General features: G+C 39.4%; 1 protein-coding gene across 1 annotated transcript in view; it reads left to right on the top strand.

Moving 5' to 3' along the window:
* Positions 1–15811, top strand: part of LOC113902491 (multidrug resistance-associated protein 4-like) — a 227084-nt gene that overhangs the window by 151218 nt on the left and 60055 nt on the right. The window contains exons 24-25 of the mRNA XM_027557826.1: positions 2036–2136; positions 3213–3404. Of these exons, the coding sequence (XP_027413627.1) occupies positions 2036–2136; positions 3213–3404 (293 nt within the window). The remainder of the gene's footprint in view (positions 1–2035; positions 2137–3212; positions 3405–15811) is intronic.

Raw genomic sequence — 15811 nt, 5'->3', positions numbered from 1 at the left:
AGATTCCTTTAAAAACTGGATATAGAACTTCCTTATGACCCAGCAATCCCACTGCTGGGCGTACACACCGAGGAAACCAGAATTGAAAGAGACACATGTACCCCAATGTTCATTGCAGCACTGTTTATAATAACCAGGACTTGGAAGCAACCTAGATGTCCATCAGCAGATGAATGGATAAGAAAGCTGTGGTACATATACACAATGGAGTATTACTTAGCCATTAAAAAGAATATATTTGATTCTGTTCTAATGAGGTGGATAAAACTGGAGCCTATTATACAGAGTGAAGTAAGCCAGAAAGAAAAACACCAATACAGTATACTAGCACATATATATGGAATTTAGAAAGATGGTAACGATAACCCTGTATACGAGACAGAAAAAGAGACACAGATGTATAACAGTCTTTTGGACTCTGTGGGAGAGGGAGGTTGTGTGATTTGGGAGAATGACATTGAAACATGTATAATATCATGTAAGAAATGAATTTCCAGTCCAGGTTTGATGCAGGATACAGGAAGCTTGGGGCTGGTGCACTGGGCTGACCCAGAGGGATGGTATGGGGAGGGAGGTGGGAGGGGGGTTCAGGATTGGGAACACATGTACACCCGTGGCGGATTCATGTTGATGTATGGCAAAACCAATACAATATTGTAATTAGCCTCTAATTAAAATAAATAAATTTAAATTAAAAAAAAAACAAAACATAAATATATGCACAGTTACAAAAGAATTCATTTAAATATTCATAGATAACTACTGTGTGTTAGGCACTGAGGATGCACAATACATGTTTCCCTGATTTCCTGAAACTGTTAGTCTAGTGAGAAAGAGAGGCATTTACTACATAATCATGAAAAACATTAATAAAAATTTAAAACAAAATAAAAAGATCTTGCCACCTTGCCTAATATACACTGTTTGGTTCTAATGAATTGTATTACAGTCTTTGGAGCATGTGATTTTACAGTGTTGTCCATAAGAAGTCATTTGTGTCTTGATGAGCCCTTCCGTTGTTGTTGTTGTTGCTGTTTATCTTTCTTTGGATGGGTTGAGGTCTACGCAACTGTAGCAAGCTGACCTTCTGAATGTTCTAGGTAGTGTCCCATAGTTGGGAGGAGAGAACCAAGTATACCGTTAAGCTTTGTGTTCAGCTTAGGATTTGCTGCTGCTGCTGCTACATCGCATCAGTCATGTCCAACTCTGTGCAACCCCATAGACAGCAGCCTACCAAGCTCCCCTGTCCCTGGGATTCTCTAGGCAAGAACACTGGAGTGGGTTGCCATTTGCTTCTCCAAGATTAGGGTTAAGGTTTTAGCTTTAGGACTACTCAAATCTCTTGGTTGTAGAGGCCTAGTGCACAGGGGTGAGAACTATCTCTGCAGCAAAGAACAGTATTCTCACTGTTGTGTGGGTACCAGATGAGCAGATGTTGGCATGCATGGCATGAATTCACCATCACCAACTATTCCATAGTAACAGCATTGAATCTCTATTTTTATTTTGCCACATACATGGCTTACAAGATTTTAGTCCCCTGACTAGGAATTGAACCATGGCCATGGCAGTGAAAGTACTGAGTCCTAACCATTGGACTGTCAAGGAAATCCCTGAATGTTTGATATGGAACATTGAGAGTAGTATTTTAGATTTAAAAGCACTGGCTCTTAAAACCCATTGCTTTGTTTTTGTGGCTTCACATGCAGCTGCATTGGGATGTAAAAAGTGAAAGTACATAATGATTCTTAAAACCATAATGACCAAAGTCTGGATGATATAATCCTCACCTATATAATATTGTCAAGTGTATGTCAGTCCTATTGGGATTAATAAACTCATCTAATAGCCTATGAATTCAAAGTGGGTTTTTTCCACGGTATCATGGTCTCTATCAACAGATGGTAAAAGTGTGAATACTATCATCATATGCAAGCAATTCAAATATAAAGGCCTCTTCTTTGTAAAGTGACAGAAAGAGTTGAGTGAGGGGTTGAGAATAAGTCTGACTTGATTCTTCATCTTCCTCATTTAGCTTTGAGTCCTGGGCAGGTTGGCCTGGTCCTGTCTCTCTCCCTCATGGTCATGGGGATGTTCCAGTGGTGCATCAGACAAAGCACCGAAGTGGAGAATATGGTGATGTTTAACGTTCTTATCCTTTTTAAGTTGCCTTGCCATTAAATGGCATAAAAGTTGATATTATGTAAAATAGTAAAACTTGCTTTTAAATCATGGTTAATAAACTTTTTTACATCCACCTCAATCTCCTTAAATTAATGTAAAGTAAATCTCCTTAATGTAAAATAAAATATGTACATCTTTTTCTCAGTCTTATGTGTGCCATGTCAGAAGGTTTTATATTCATCACAAGCTATCTTCAAATATAATAAATGTCTCCATAGGAGGGAGGTTCTGAAATCGTGGACAGGATATAAGCTAATTTCTTAGCAGCTTGTTTATTTTTGTTTGTTAACGAGTAATTTCTCATTTTTGGTAAAAGAAAAATTCATTTATTTAATTAGCAGGTTCCTCTGTCCCCCGTTTTAGCATTTATTCTTGTGCATGTTGAACACCTGAATTTGCTGGTGTTACTTCTTTCTAGTAGGATATACTCCCTCTCAGAATGTGCTCTCAAAGGTATGGAGATATTGTTTAGGAGGCCTTAGTCAACATGTAAATTCTAATCTCTTTTGAATATTCGCAACTTCTCCTAAACGGGGAGAATAATAAAGATAAAACCTTTTCATTTTGTTCCTCTAAAAGAGTAGAAAGTGACTAGTTATTAAAATGAAGTTTGATGACCATCAAGTTCTGCTCATCGATAACACGTGGCCCTTCTGTAGCCACACATTGCTGATTGGTGTCCACAGATATTCTTTTCTTTGACAAAATGCTTTTGTTTTTTATTCAGGTGTGTAAAGTGGATCAATAAAATCTTAGCCTTCAATTCTCTAATTCTTTTAGTTTTAGTATAATGTTGAAGGAGGTAGCTGTAAGTGAAAGTGTTACAAATTGCTGAACAAGTTTGCAAATCATCAAAGGCCTCATCAAACTCCTACTTCTGTCTTTTGTGGGTGCTAAGACCTGAGATCTTCTGAACCACAGAAAAGCTGATGTAATGATATAAAGGTAGATTGTTTTATTTACAGTCTCTGTACATCCATAAACAAGACTCTCTGATACTAACTCCTGTGATGTCATATGTCTTTCAGATGGTTTTGGTAGAAAGAGGGATTGAATATATAGACCTTGAGAAAGAAGCACCCTGGGAACTCGAATATCATCCACCACCATCCTGGCTCCATAGTGGAAAGATTCACTTTGATAATATGAGCTTCAGGTACAGCATGGATGGGCCTCTGGTATTGAAGGACCTGGGAGCATACATTTTACTAAGAAAAAAGGTTTGTTTCAGCCATTTGCCTCTTTCAAATCTAGCTAAATATTTAGCACCGTTTTTGCTCTTGGCTTCCTTGTCAGTGTATTGGGGGGACTCTTTGTTCCTCTTGGATGCAGATTAGGTCAGTGACATCATAAGTGAATCTTTCTTGGAAACTGATCATGGAATGGGTATCCCAGTCTTTCTTTCCCTTTGTTGTGAGGCCCCTTATGGTGGTTGGTGGAACCTGGGTCCTGGGCTGGAATGTAACCTGTCAGAGGATACTATATGTGACACCTAATTATTTTTGTGGAGTCTTGGAAGTCAGCCCTGGCTCCTTGTCCCTAAGTCACCAATATCTCCTTCTTTTCTAGCCCCCCCCCTTTTTTTTTTTTGTATTTCAGAAATCTTCTCTTCCTCCCATGACACCCTTCAGTTGCAACCTCCTCCTTTAACCCTTGGCCCTTTCCCATAGACTTGTCCTCTGCTCACCAACACTTGGCTGTCATCCCCTTGCCCTCCCACTCACAGACTGCTTCTTTCTTTAGGACAGATCCGATCCTTGCTGGGCTGGGCGAGCTGCTGCTGGAACCATAGTGCAGCCCTAAGTCCACTTCAGCCCTAAGTCCACTCTTCTCTGAAGAGCCCAGAATCATGACTCAGTCCTGGGTGAGAGACCAGAGCCCGCCATGGAGGTAGGGCCTAGAGACTCATTAAAAGGCAAAGGCAAATCAAAGGGAGCAAAGAAGATCCTCATAAGAGACTGCAGAGAGTTTTGGGATCTGGACCTGCCAGCATCCATGTTTGCTGGTGATGTTCCTTTCACACTCCAGCTTGGGACCCTCAGCTTGGGACCAGGAAAAGTCTTGAAGAAGAGACTAAACCATAACAGGCAAGGTGGTAGGAAGCTCTTTCCCACCTACCTCTCCAGCCTCAAGTCCTCACACTCACACACTCTCTGCACCCAGGTCATGTGTAGATTCTCCCCAAACACTGCATCCCCCCTGTTGCCAGTGTGCACACGCCACCTTCTACCTCAGATACCCTTCCCTTCTGTCATCTGGCTGGTGAAAATCTTCTCATTTTCATGGTTGACTCTAAAACATCTACCTCTTCAAGCCCCTCTATACTTCCACAGCATCTTATATATTTTTTTAAGATAGGGCTAATGGTATGCATAAATATACCTATGGCTTAATAATACCAATGGCTGATTCATGGTGATGTTTGGCAGAAACCAACACAATATTATAAAGCAATTATCCTTCAGTGAAAAATTAAAAAAAAAAGGGCTAATGGTACACCTGTTTTCATGTAGCCAAATGTTAGAAGCAACCCAAGTGTCTGTGATGAAAGTGACAGATGAATGGACAAGCAAATGTGGTATATACTTACAATGAAATAATATTCATCCTTAAAAAAGGAAGAAAATTCTGACCTTGAATGAGCCCTGTGGACCTCATGATATATGAAATAACCCAGACACAATACTGTATGATTCTATTTATATGGGGTCCCTAGAGTAGTCAAATTCATAAAGACAGGAAGTAGAATGGTGGTTTCCAGGGACTGAGTGAAGGGAATAGAGAATTATTTTTAATGGGTACAGAATTTCAGTTTTACAAGGGAAAATACTTTCTGGGGGTTGGATGCACATCAGTGTGAATATACTTAATATTATAATCACTTAAAAATACTTAAGCTGGTAAATTTTCCATTACATGTATTTTACCATAATTAACATAAAAGATAGCAATTATGATATGCTTTGTGATTTGGGGTCTGTATCTCATAGAACCCTGAATCTTCTTAGGATCAAGGAACATCTTATTTTCTACTTTATTCCTCTGAAAGTGGCTTTCTGTAGGGCACAGAGAGGGTGCCGAGGACTGCCAGTTTTGAGGGTGAGTGAATAACATACAGGTGTGAGCATCAGTGACCAAAATACACACGCAAGACAACTCCATAAACGACTGATTATCTAGCCTGTTAAGTATTTAAATAACCACTCTTTAAAATCCTCTCTGCCACACACTTACCTAGTGGAGTGTAGCAATAATTTAATGAATGATACCCTTGTGATGGAAATATATATTCAACCTAATGCCCAAATGACACACAGAGAACAGCTTCAGTTAGTCACAGGGCAAAAGCTCACCCCTAAGTATTACCAGTTCCATTGCAAGAAGGTGAAGACTGCTGCTGGGAAGACAAGCACAGCTCCTGATGCAGTCTTGTCCCTGAGAGCACTGTAGGCAATGTTTGCTTAACTTAATGCACCATAGCCATCAAATTTTCCATTGTCAATGTAATTTCATTCATTTGCATAAGTCTTAAATTTCCCCCAAAGCCATAAATATGAATTATCAAAGAAACTTCATAGTACAATTTAGGAACATAACAGATTTGTATTCTTCCATCTTAAGAGCCTCAAATCATAGGATTACCTGAGATTCTAAAATGTTTGAGGGAAAATTGAATTTGGAGACTGAGTTAATGAATGTGATAACATGACTTTGATTTGTTTCTTGATCTACTCACAATCTCACTGTTAGCTTCATTTCTGTTTGGAGACTATACCTGGGCAGTGAATCATGAAGTGATTTCACTCCACCTATATGTATCCCAGCTTCCCCCTCCTGCTCACCTGTCCCAGTTCCTGTCACTCCTGAACAGCCCTTTGGTGTTGGATTTGATTTAGAGAGCCTTCTGGGGTAGAGGACGGGACATGGGTATGAGCCCACCCTGCAGAAGTGGGGCTTTATTCTTTTCCCCTCATTTTCTTCTGCTATCCTGATACATGAAGTTAGAGTCAATGGGAAAAAATTGGTAGGTACTATGCAGCCATGAAATTAAAAGACGCTTACTCCTTGGAAGGAAGGTTATGACCAACCTAGATAGCATATTCAAAAGCAGAGACATTGCTTTGCCAACAAAGGTTCATCTAGTCAGGGCTATGGTTTTTCCTGTGGTCATATATGGATATGAGAGTTGGACGGTGAAGAAGGCTGAGCGCTGAAGAATTGATGCTTTTGAACTGTGGTGTTGGAGAAGACTCTTGAGAGTCCCTTGGACTGCAAGGAGATCCAACCAGTCCATTCTAAAGGAGATCAGCCCTGGGATTTCTTTGGAAGGACTGATGCTAAAGCTGAAACTCCAGTACTTTGGCCACCTCATGCGAAGAGTTGACTCATTGGAAAAGACTCTGATGCTGGGAGGGATTGGGGGCAGGAGGAGAAGAGGACGACAGAGGATGAGATGGCTGGATGGCATCACTGACTCGATGGACGTGAGTCTGAGTGAACTCTGGGGTTGGTGATGGACAGGGAGGCCTGGCGTGCTGCGATTCATGGGGTCGCAAAGAGTTGGACATGACTGAGTGACTGATCTGACCTGATCTGATCTGATGATGGTTTCTAATTTGCAGAAGAAATAATAAGTAAAAATAAAAATCCCAAATGAAGTAAATAGTAACGCAGGCTTCCTAGGCAGCTTCTGAACACGGGTTCCATTTTTCAATTAGATCATTTTTGGTTGATTTGCTCATTTTAGAGAGTAGCTGGGCCATTTTAAAACATTTTCTGGCTCTTGAAATTTTTGTTTTATTTCTTGCTCATAGCTATAACTCAGATAACACATTTTATACAAATGCTTACTATATCTTACTATAATGTACAAAAATATTAGTTTCCTGTATTTTCTCCATTTTTACATAATATTTTCTCTGCAACCCCTTTCCTCGCTCCCAGATTGTCCCGTTTCTCCTGTCAGCTTCTTAATTCATTGTGACTCAGACTGTGATGTCAGGGCCAGCAGCACCTGCATCTCCTGGAGCTTTTTAGAAATGCAGAGTCTCAGGTTCACCCAGACCTCTTTTTTTATTTTTTTAAAATTTATTTTATTTTTTAACTTTACAATATTGTATAGGTTTTGCCATATATCAAAATGAATCCGCCACAGGTATACACGTGTTCCCGGTCAGCATCGCATTTGAACAAGACCTCTCAGTAAAGTTTTTTCTTTCCCAGAAGCAATTTTTGATGACTGATAACCTATGATTCCCAAGAAACACCTTTTTCTTTTTAAAAAACATTTTATTTTGTATTGGGGTATGCTGCTGCTGCTGCTAAGTCGAGTCAGTCTTGTAGCCGATTAACAAACAATGTTGTGATAGTTTCAGGTGAACCTGGAAGGGACTCAGCCATACATATATATGTATCCATTCTCTCCCAAACTCTCCTCAGGTCAAGGCTGCTACACAACATTGAGCAGAGCTCCCTGTGCTACACAGTCCTTGTCGGTTATCCATTTTAGGGTTAGGGTTAGGGTCAGTAGTATGTACATGCCCATCCCAAACTCCCTAACTATCCCTTCCCCCTATCATTCTCCCCAGCAATTATAAGCTCACTCTTGAAGTCTGTGAGTCTGTTTTGTAAGTAAGTTCATTTGTATCATTTCTTTTTAGATTCCACATATAAGGAATTTTCATCCAATATTTCTCCTTCATTGTCTGATGTACTTCACTTATCATGACACTCTCTGGGTCCATCCATGTTGCTGCAAGTGGCATTATTTAATTATTTTTAATGGCTGAGATGTATTCCATTGTATATATGTTCCACAGCTTCTTTATCCATTCCTTAGTCAGTGGATATTTAGATTGCTTCCATGTTTTGGCTGCTGTAAACAGTGCTGCAATGGGCATTGGGGTATAAGTATCTTTTTGGATAAAGTTTTTCTCTGGATAAATGCCCATGAATGGGATTATACGGTCATAAGGTAGCTCTATTTTTAGTTTTCAAAGAAACCTCCATACTGTTCTCCACAGTGGCTGTACCGATTTGCATTTCCACCAACAGTGTAGGAGGATCCCCTTCCCTCCACACCCTTTCCAGCATTTATTGTTTATGGATTTTTTGATGATAGCCAGGCAATGGCACCCCACTCCAGTGCTCTTGCCTGGAGAATCCCATGGACACGGGAGCCTGGTGGGCTGTAGTCCATGGGGCCGCACAGAGTCGGACATGACTGAAGCGACTTAGCAGCAGCAGCATTCTGGCTGGTGTGAGGTGATATCTCATTGTAGATTTGATCTGCATTTCTCTGATAATTAGTGATGTTGAGCATCTTTTCGTGTGCCTATTGACCATCTCTGTGTCTTCTTTGGAGAAATTTATATGTAGGTTTTCTGCCCATTTTTTTGAGTGGATTGTTTGTTTTGATGCTGTTTAGCATCCTCAGCTGTTTGTAAATTTGGGGGCTAATCCCTTATTGGTCACATAATTTGTAAATATTTTCTCTTGATCTGTGGATTATATTTTCATTTTGTTTATTATTTCCTTTGCTATGCAAAAGCTTTTGAGTTTAATTGGTGGTGGTTGGTGGTTTACTCTTGTGACCCCATGGACTGTAGCCTGCTGGCTCCTCTGTCCATGGGTTTCTCCAGGCAAGAATACAGAAATAGGTTGCCATTTCCTTCTCCAGGTGATCTTCCCAACCCAGGGATCAAACCCAGTTCTCCTGCATTGCAGGCAGATTCTTTACTCACTGAGCTGTTTAAGTAGGTCCTGTTTATTTATTTTTGTTTTTATTTCCATTATTCTGGGAGACTGATCAGAAAAGATCTTGCTATGATTTATGTCAGAGTGTGTTCTGCCTATATTTTCCTCTAGAAGTTTTATAGTGTCCACTTTCACATTTAGGTCTTTAATCCATTTTGAGCTTATTTTTGTATATGGAGTCAAAGATCTAATTTAATTTTTTTTTAAACATGTAACTTTTCAGTTTTTCCAGCACCATTTGTTTAAGAGACTGTCTTTACAAGAAACATCCTTTGACAGTTTGAAATTGAGCTCATGAATCTCCCATGAATCTCTGTGTCTGAGCATGAGGCCCTGGAAAGTTTTATGCCACTTACCCTACAGATTTATTTACTTTCATATTCTACAAACTGTGATTTACATCATAATTTAATTCTGTGAGATACTACTGCATTTATTTGCATCTTTATGTGGACTCTGTCTTCATCATAGGCAGCTTTCATCCTGCTCCTGCCTTCCCCACACCAGCCTCTTGCAGGGACTGGAGGGATTTCCCACAGGCTCAGCCCTGCCTGGACCTGGAGTCAGAGACAGTGTGAGATCCTTTCACCACCTGATGGGATATAAAATGAGTCCTACTGCCCTAAGCAGGGCACGAGGTCTGTTTGGCCTTTTTCCCAGGCACTGTGTGCCCCACTTAACTGTAGGTTTCTCTCCCAGTCCTGCTGTGGCTGTTGGTTTTTCCTGCTGACAGCCAGCCCACCTGGCCTCAGGTACCCTCTTTCCTCAGAGATGTCAGCCCCTTGTTCCACCTACCATGTTATACTTACCTGTATTGAAATCATGCTTTAACTGTTTAGCAATAGGACCTATATGTAAAGCCAGTTGTTCTAAATGCAGCTATACCTCTCCCTACTTTCTCTGTCTATACAGAGATATAATAAGGTGTCAGGCCATCCAGGTAATAAGAAGACCACAAGCACATGGAAAAGAGGCTGATACATGGGTTTATAGCCTATGCTGCAACTTATGGGCTCTGTTATTTCAGGCAGACTAATTCATCTTATAAACCTCAATCTTTTCTTTTCCTTAATGGAAATGATAGGACCTAATCTCTAGGGTAGTTGTACAACCTAAACAAGATAAGACATATAAAACATACAGAGTGGAAACCAGTGCACAGTAGATGCTTAGACAAAGAAAACTATCATTTTTACAGGGTATAAAATGTATGTGTGTGTGCTCAGTCATGTCTGATTCCCTGCAGCCCCATGGACTGTAGTCCTCTAGGCTCCTCTGTCCATGGAATTTTCCAGGCAAGAATACTGGAGTGGGTTGCCATTTCCTACTTGAGGGGATCTTCCTGACCCAGAGATCAAATTCACATCTCTTGCATCTCCTGCATTGGCAGGCAGATTATTTACGGCTAGAGCCACCTTAGCCACTAAAAAAGTGTAAATTCTTGTCTGTCCATGAAAATGAGAGGTTAGCAATTTGCAATTGTACTTATTGGAACCATTGTACTGTAGGAACCATCTGCCATGCCTGTCTCTCTGTCCAGCTTATCATATATCTAAAAATATGGTAATAGATTTTCCCATAAGTTTTTCTAGCCTTAGTTAAAAATATCAGCTTTCTATAGAAGCCTCTTTTGTGTAGGACTTCACAGGTAATACAGGTAGTACCAAGGCAGATCAAGTTTAGATCCTACTATTAACACATTCCTGATGGCTCAGTGGTAAAGAATTCACCTGCAATTCAGAAGAAATTGTTCAATCTCTGGGTTGGGAAGATTCCCTGGACAAGGAAATGGCAATCCACTCCAGTTCTTGTCTTGGAAATCCTATGGACAGAGGAGTTTGCAATGCTAAAGTCCATGGGGTTGCAAAAGAGTCGAACACAACTAAGCAACTAAACAATAATTAACACATCCAGTCCCATTGAAAAAAATGAGAAAAGGGCTATATTAGCTTTGTAAGAGAGAAGGTGGTCAGAATTTTTATGGAAGTTTTGAAAATGATAATATAACATCTGTTAAGACTTGGGAGATCCATTGGATCATTGAAAAAGGAAAAGAGTTCCAGAAAAACATCTGCTTCTGCTTTATTGACTATGCCAAAGACTTTGACTGTGTGGATCACAGCAAATTGTGGAAAATTCTTAAAGAGTTGAAAATACCAGACCACTTTACCTGCCTCTGAGAAATCTGTATGCAGGTCAAGAAGCAACAGTTAGAACTGGACATGGAACAACAGATTGATTCCAAATTGGGAAAGGATTATGTCAAGGCTGTATATTTATTGTCACCCAGCTTATTTAAATTATATGCAGAGTACATCATGCAAAATGCTGGGCTGGATGAAGCACAAGCTGAAATCAAGATTGCCAGGAGAAATATCAATAACCTCAGATATGCATAAGACACCACCCTTATGACAGAAAGTGAAGAAGAACTAAAGAGCCTCTTAATGAAAGTGAGAGAAGAGAGTGAAAAAGCTGGCTTAAAACTCAACATTAAGAAAACTAAGATTATGGCATCTGGTCCCATCGCTTCATGGTAAGCAGAGGGGAAACAATGAAAACAGTGACAGACTTTACTTTTTGGGCTCCAAAATCACTGCAGATGGTGACTGCAGCCATGAAATTAAAAGACGCTTGCTCCTTGGAAGAAAAGTTATGGCCAACCTAGACAGCATATTAAAAAGCAGAGACATTTCCAACAAAGGTCCGTCTAGTCAAGGCTATAGTTTTTCCAGTAGTCATGTATGGATGTGAGAGTTGGACTATAAAGAAAGCTGAGCACCAAAGAATTGATGCTTTTGAACTGTGGTGTTGGAGAAGACTCCTGAGAGTCCCTTGGACTGCAAGGAGATCCATCCTAAAGGTAATCAGTCCTGAATATTCATTGGAAGGACTGATGGTGAAGCTGAAACTCCAATACTTTGGCCACCTGATGCGAAGAACTGACTCATTAGAAAAGACCCTGATGCCAGGAAAGATTGAAGGCAGGAGGAGAAGGGGACGACAGAGGATGGGATGGTTGGATGGCATCACCGACTTGATGCACATGAATGTGAATAAGCTCTGGGAGTTGGTGATGGACAGGGAGGCCTGATGTGCTTCAGTCTATGGGGTCGCAAAGAGTTGGACATGACTGAGCAACTGAACTGAGGGTTGCAAAAAAGTCCATGAGGGGACAGGGAGAATATTTCTGAGGAAGTAGGCATGAGAGATAGACTTAGTGATGTGTGATTAAGGTTTCAGCAGATGAAAATACTTGTGAAAGGCATTCTAGGAGTTGGGACCAGTGTAACAAAAGCATGATCCCCTGATCCAGTGAATGAAGAGGCACCCGAAAAACATTCAGGGAAAAGAACGACCAGGTGTAAACACACATTTTCATGTTCAGCCCTCACTACTACCTAGTGACTCCAAGGAAGTTGATTTGTGAAGATGAAGGTTGGAGAGATAAGTGCGATAATTTAGCACTTGAGCACAGATTAGATGGAGTGGAGTGATGGGCACACAGCCTGCCTTTGGGAGTTTAACCTGAGCAGTGACGGCACGTGGAACAAGAGTGGCCAGATGTGGAAGGCAGAGAGCCTATAGCTGTTGTGCCTCCAGAAAGATGTCCTGGGAAAGTGATTACACTTTTTGGAATCAAACTGATGTTGATTAAAACAAAGCTATAATAGCCAGCTTTTTTGAATGTTTGTGAATGTGCACAAAAACTGGTGGGAGTGGAAAATGTTATCACATTTCTGGAGGGTAGTTTGGCAGTACTTAACAGCTTCCTCTGAAAATGTTCATACCTGATTCTCAGCAATTATACATCTGAGAATTTATCTTATGAAAATAATTAAGGTGTTTGCAAAGATTTAGTTTCTATTTAACACAGAATTTTTTATGATAGCAAAATATTAGATTGCCTAAATATCCACCACTAGGGGGTTTGTTGAATAAATGATTAATATACTTTAATACTCTGGGACACTAGTGGTAAAGAACCCACCTGCTAATGCAGGAGTTGTACGATATGTGGGTTCAGTCCCTGGGTCGAGAAGATCCCCTGGAGGAGGGCATGGCAACCCATTCCAGTATTCTTGCCTGGAGAATCCCCATGAACAGAGGAGCCTGGTAGGCTATGGGGTCGCAAAGAGTTGGACATGACTGAGCACACGTAGCATATACTGTAATAATATATAGCCATTAAAATAAGTACTTTTATGAAATACTAAATAAAAACAGATTATAGCAATATGTTCATATTAGTCTCATTTTATTTAAATATGGGAATTTGTATCTTTAAGGACTCACATATCTACATCAACATCTTAAGAATGGTTTTATCAGAGTGCTGGGGTGATAGCTAATATTTATTTGCTTTTCAAATTCATCTGTACTGATTATGATTAAGGGAAATATCTGTTTTATTTTGTTCTTTAGAAAGTAATACAGCCTGGCATTAATGTGCTAAATGTGGGCATTTACAGCATAAAAATGTGGGCATTTAAACCATAAGATAATGGTTTGAATTATGAAACATAGTAGTCATCAGGGCTTGGCACCATGCTGTACTCAGGGAAGGCTGGAAATAATGGTTGTGAGCCTGAGAAGAAAGCAATGAGAGTGAAGTGGGGAAGTCATAAGAAAGGGTTATTTTACATTAGCCACTGAGTGTTGATTATATTGGGTCTGATGTATGAAGCGAGATCCATGTGTGAGTATCTAACAAGTTGGTGTGGTTATCAGAGACCAACCTTAGCCTGTTTGGGAAAACAGGATGGGCAGTTACAAAGCAGCTAAGTAAGACTGTCTCCAGGTGTCTTTGGTTTTAGGAATGAAAACTTACTGATACTGGTGACATTCTCCACTGGCAATCGGTAAAACATATTGGTGACCTGGGAAATATTTTTTGACTATAGTTTTGATGACTGAACTGTAGAAACTGCCAGAACTGAGTTTTCTTTGAGTTGCTTTTTTTCTTACTCTTCTCACTGGAATTTGGAGTTCACAGTCCTCTGATTGTGAGCACCCTGCCATGCCTCAGCCAATTATACAAAGTCTACAAACATTCTCATTTGCACAGATGGGTCAGTTTCAGCAGAGCTGATGTCATGTGGACATATGCATATTCTAACAGATAATTTTCACCTGTGTCATTATGAGTGTTGCGCACATGAGAACACCCAGAAATACAGGCATACCTTGTTTTATTGTACTTCACAGATAGTGTTCTCTTTCTTTTTTAACAAACTGAACATTTGTGGGAACTATGCATTGAGGCAGTCCATCAGCACCATTTTTCCTGCAGCGTTTGCTCACTTTATGTCTCTGTGTCACATTTTAGTAATTCTTGCAGTATTTCACACTTTTTTCATTATTGTATTTGTTGTGATGATCTGTGATCAGTGTTCTTTAGGTTTGGGTGATGGTTAGCATTTTTATAACAGTGAAGTACTTGAAAATTAAGGAATGTACATTGTTTTTCAAACATAATGCTATCGTATACTTAGTAGACTACAGTTTAGTACAAATGTAACTTTTATATGCACGTAGAAAAAAATTCATCTGACTTGCTTTATTTTGTGATAACCACATTATTTTAATGATCTGGGACTAAATCCACAGTATCTTTGAGGTCTGTCTATACACAGAACCCTTGAGTTGTATGTGACACACACACACACAGACACACAATGACTTGCCTATACATAGAGAATGGCCCATCTATATTATATAAATTAGGGTTTAACATAAGGTACAAAATGGCCACAAAGAAAATTAAATTAGCTAAAGCTGCTTTTCTTACATTTAACTTCAATAAAGATAAATTATTTTTTTAAATACCAAGGTTGGTTTTACAGAAAGATACTAAGCTTAGGAGATATTCAAATGAGAAAATATGAAAAGTTCCATGCATGAGCATTCTGATTACAGTGTTCAGAAAGATTTAGTTCTCTGTTTAAAGCCATGAGTTTTAAAATTGTATTGAATTAATTTACAAATGATTGAAAGCATGTTTTATGCTCCTCATTGATTACAAATTCGTATACAGAGATAAATTTATCTCTTGGGCAAGCTCATTGATTATAAAAGGCAGTTTCTGCATACACTGTTTGAATGCGCACAGTGAAAAGCCGGTTCTTACAGTTATTATTTTATTCCTGACCAGCACTTTACCCATATTGTACGGTGCTTTAATCTTATTGTTAGTGCACTTAATTTGTCTCTGTTTTGGTTTTAATGACTAGACTGACACTTGACATGTATCTTTCCAAAGTGCAATTGTTAAGTATTAATTTGTTTATAAAGTGCCTTTGAAGTGCTGCGAATAAGGTCCCATATAAATACCAAATGTTGTTCAATTAATTATGTGTATTTTGTCTATAGGCCTCGGTCTTTTAAGACACTGAGACCTGCATTTTATAATTTTAAGATTCTTCTTTTCAAGATAGACTATAACTAAGATACTTAATATTGGAAGTGATTTAGTTTCTCTACCAAAGAACAATTCCTCTTAAATAATAAATCCCAGAGAAAGTGATTATTTGTGTGTGTGTGTTTTTAAATAAAATATAACACATCTGACTTGACCTGTTGACATCTCTGTAAAATTACCCACATAATTCTCAAGGTCAAAATACAAAGACAGTAGGAATAAAGATAGTTTAAGCTGACTTCTTATGGATCACTTAGGAGACTTCTGGCTTTTCATTGCCAGTAGATTGATTTTGTTATTTTTAACTTTGCTTAGGACTGGGTTGGGGGGTAGTCACAACCTGGGGTCAGTTGTCAATGTCTGACATTTTTGGTTGCTACAGTATGGGAGTGCTTCTGGTATCTAGTGCGTAGAGTTCATGGCTACTGCTAAACATCCTACAATTCACAG

This window comes from Bos indicus x Bos taurus, chromosome 12 (genome assembly GCF_003369695.1).
Source record: "Bos indicus x Bos taurus breed Angus x Brahman F1 hybrid chromosome 12, Bos_hybrid_MaternalHap_v2.0, whole genome shotgun sequence".
In the NCBI taxonomy this organism is placed as follows: domain Eukaryota; kingdom Metazoa; phylum Chordata; class Mammalia; order Artiodactyla; family Bovidae; genus Bos; species Bos indicus x Bos taurus.
Note: the sequence above shows the minus strand (reverse complement) of the source record. Positions and strands in the feature narration are given on the sequence as shown.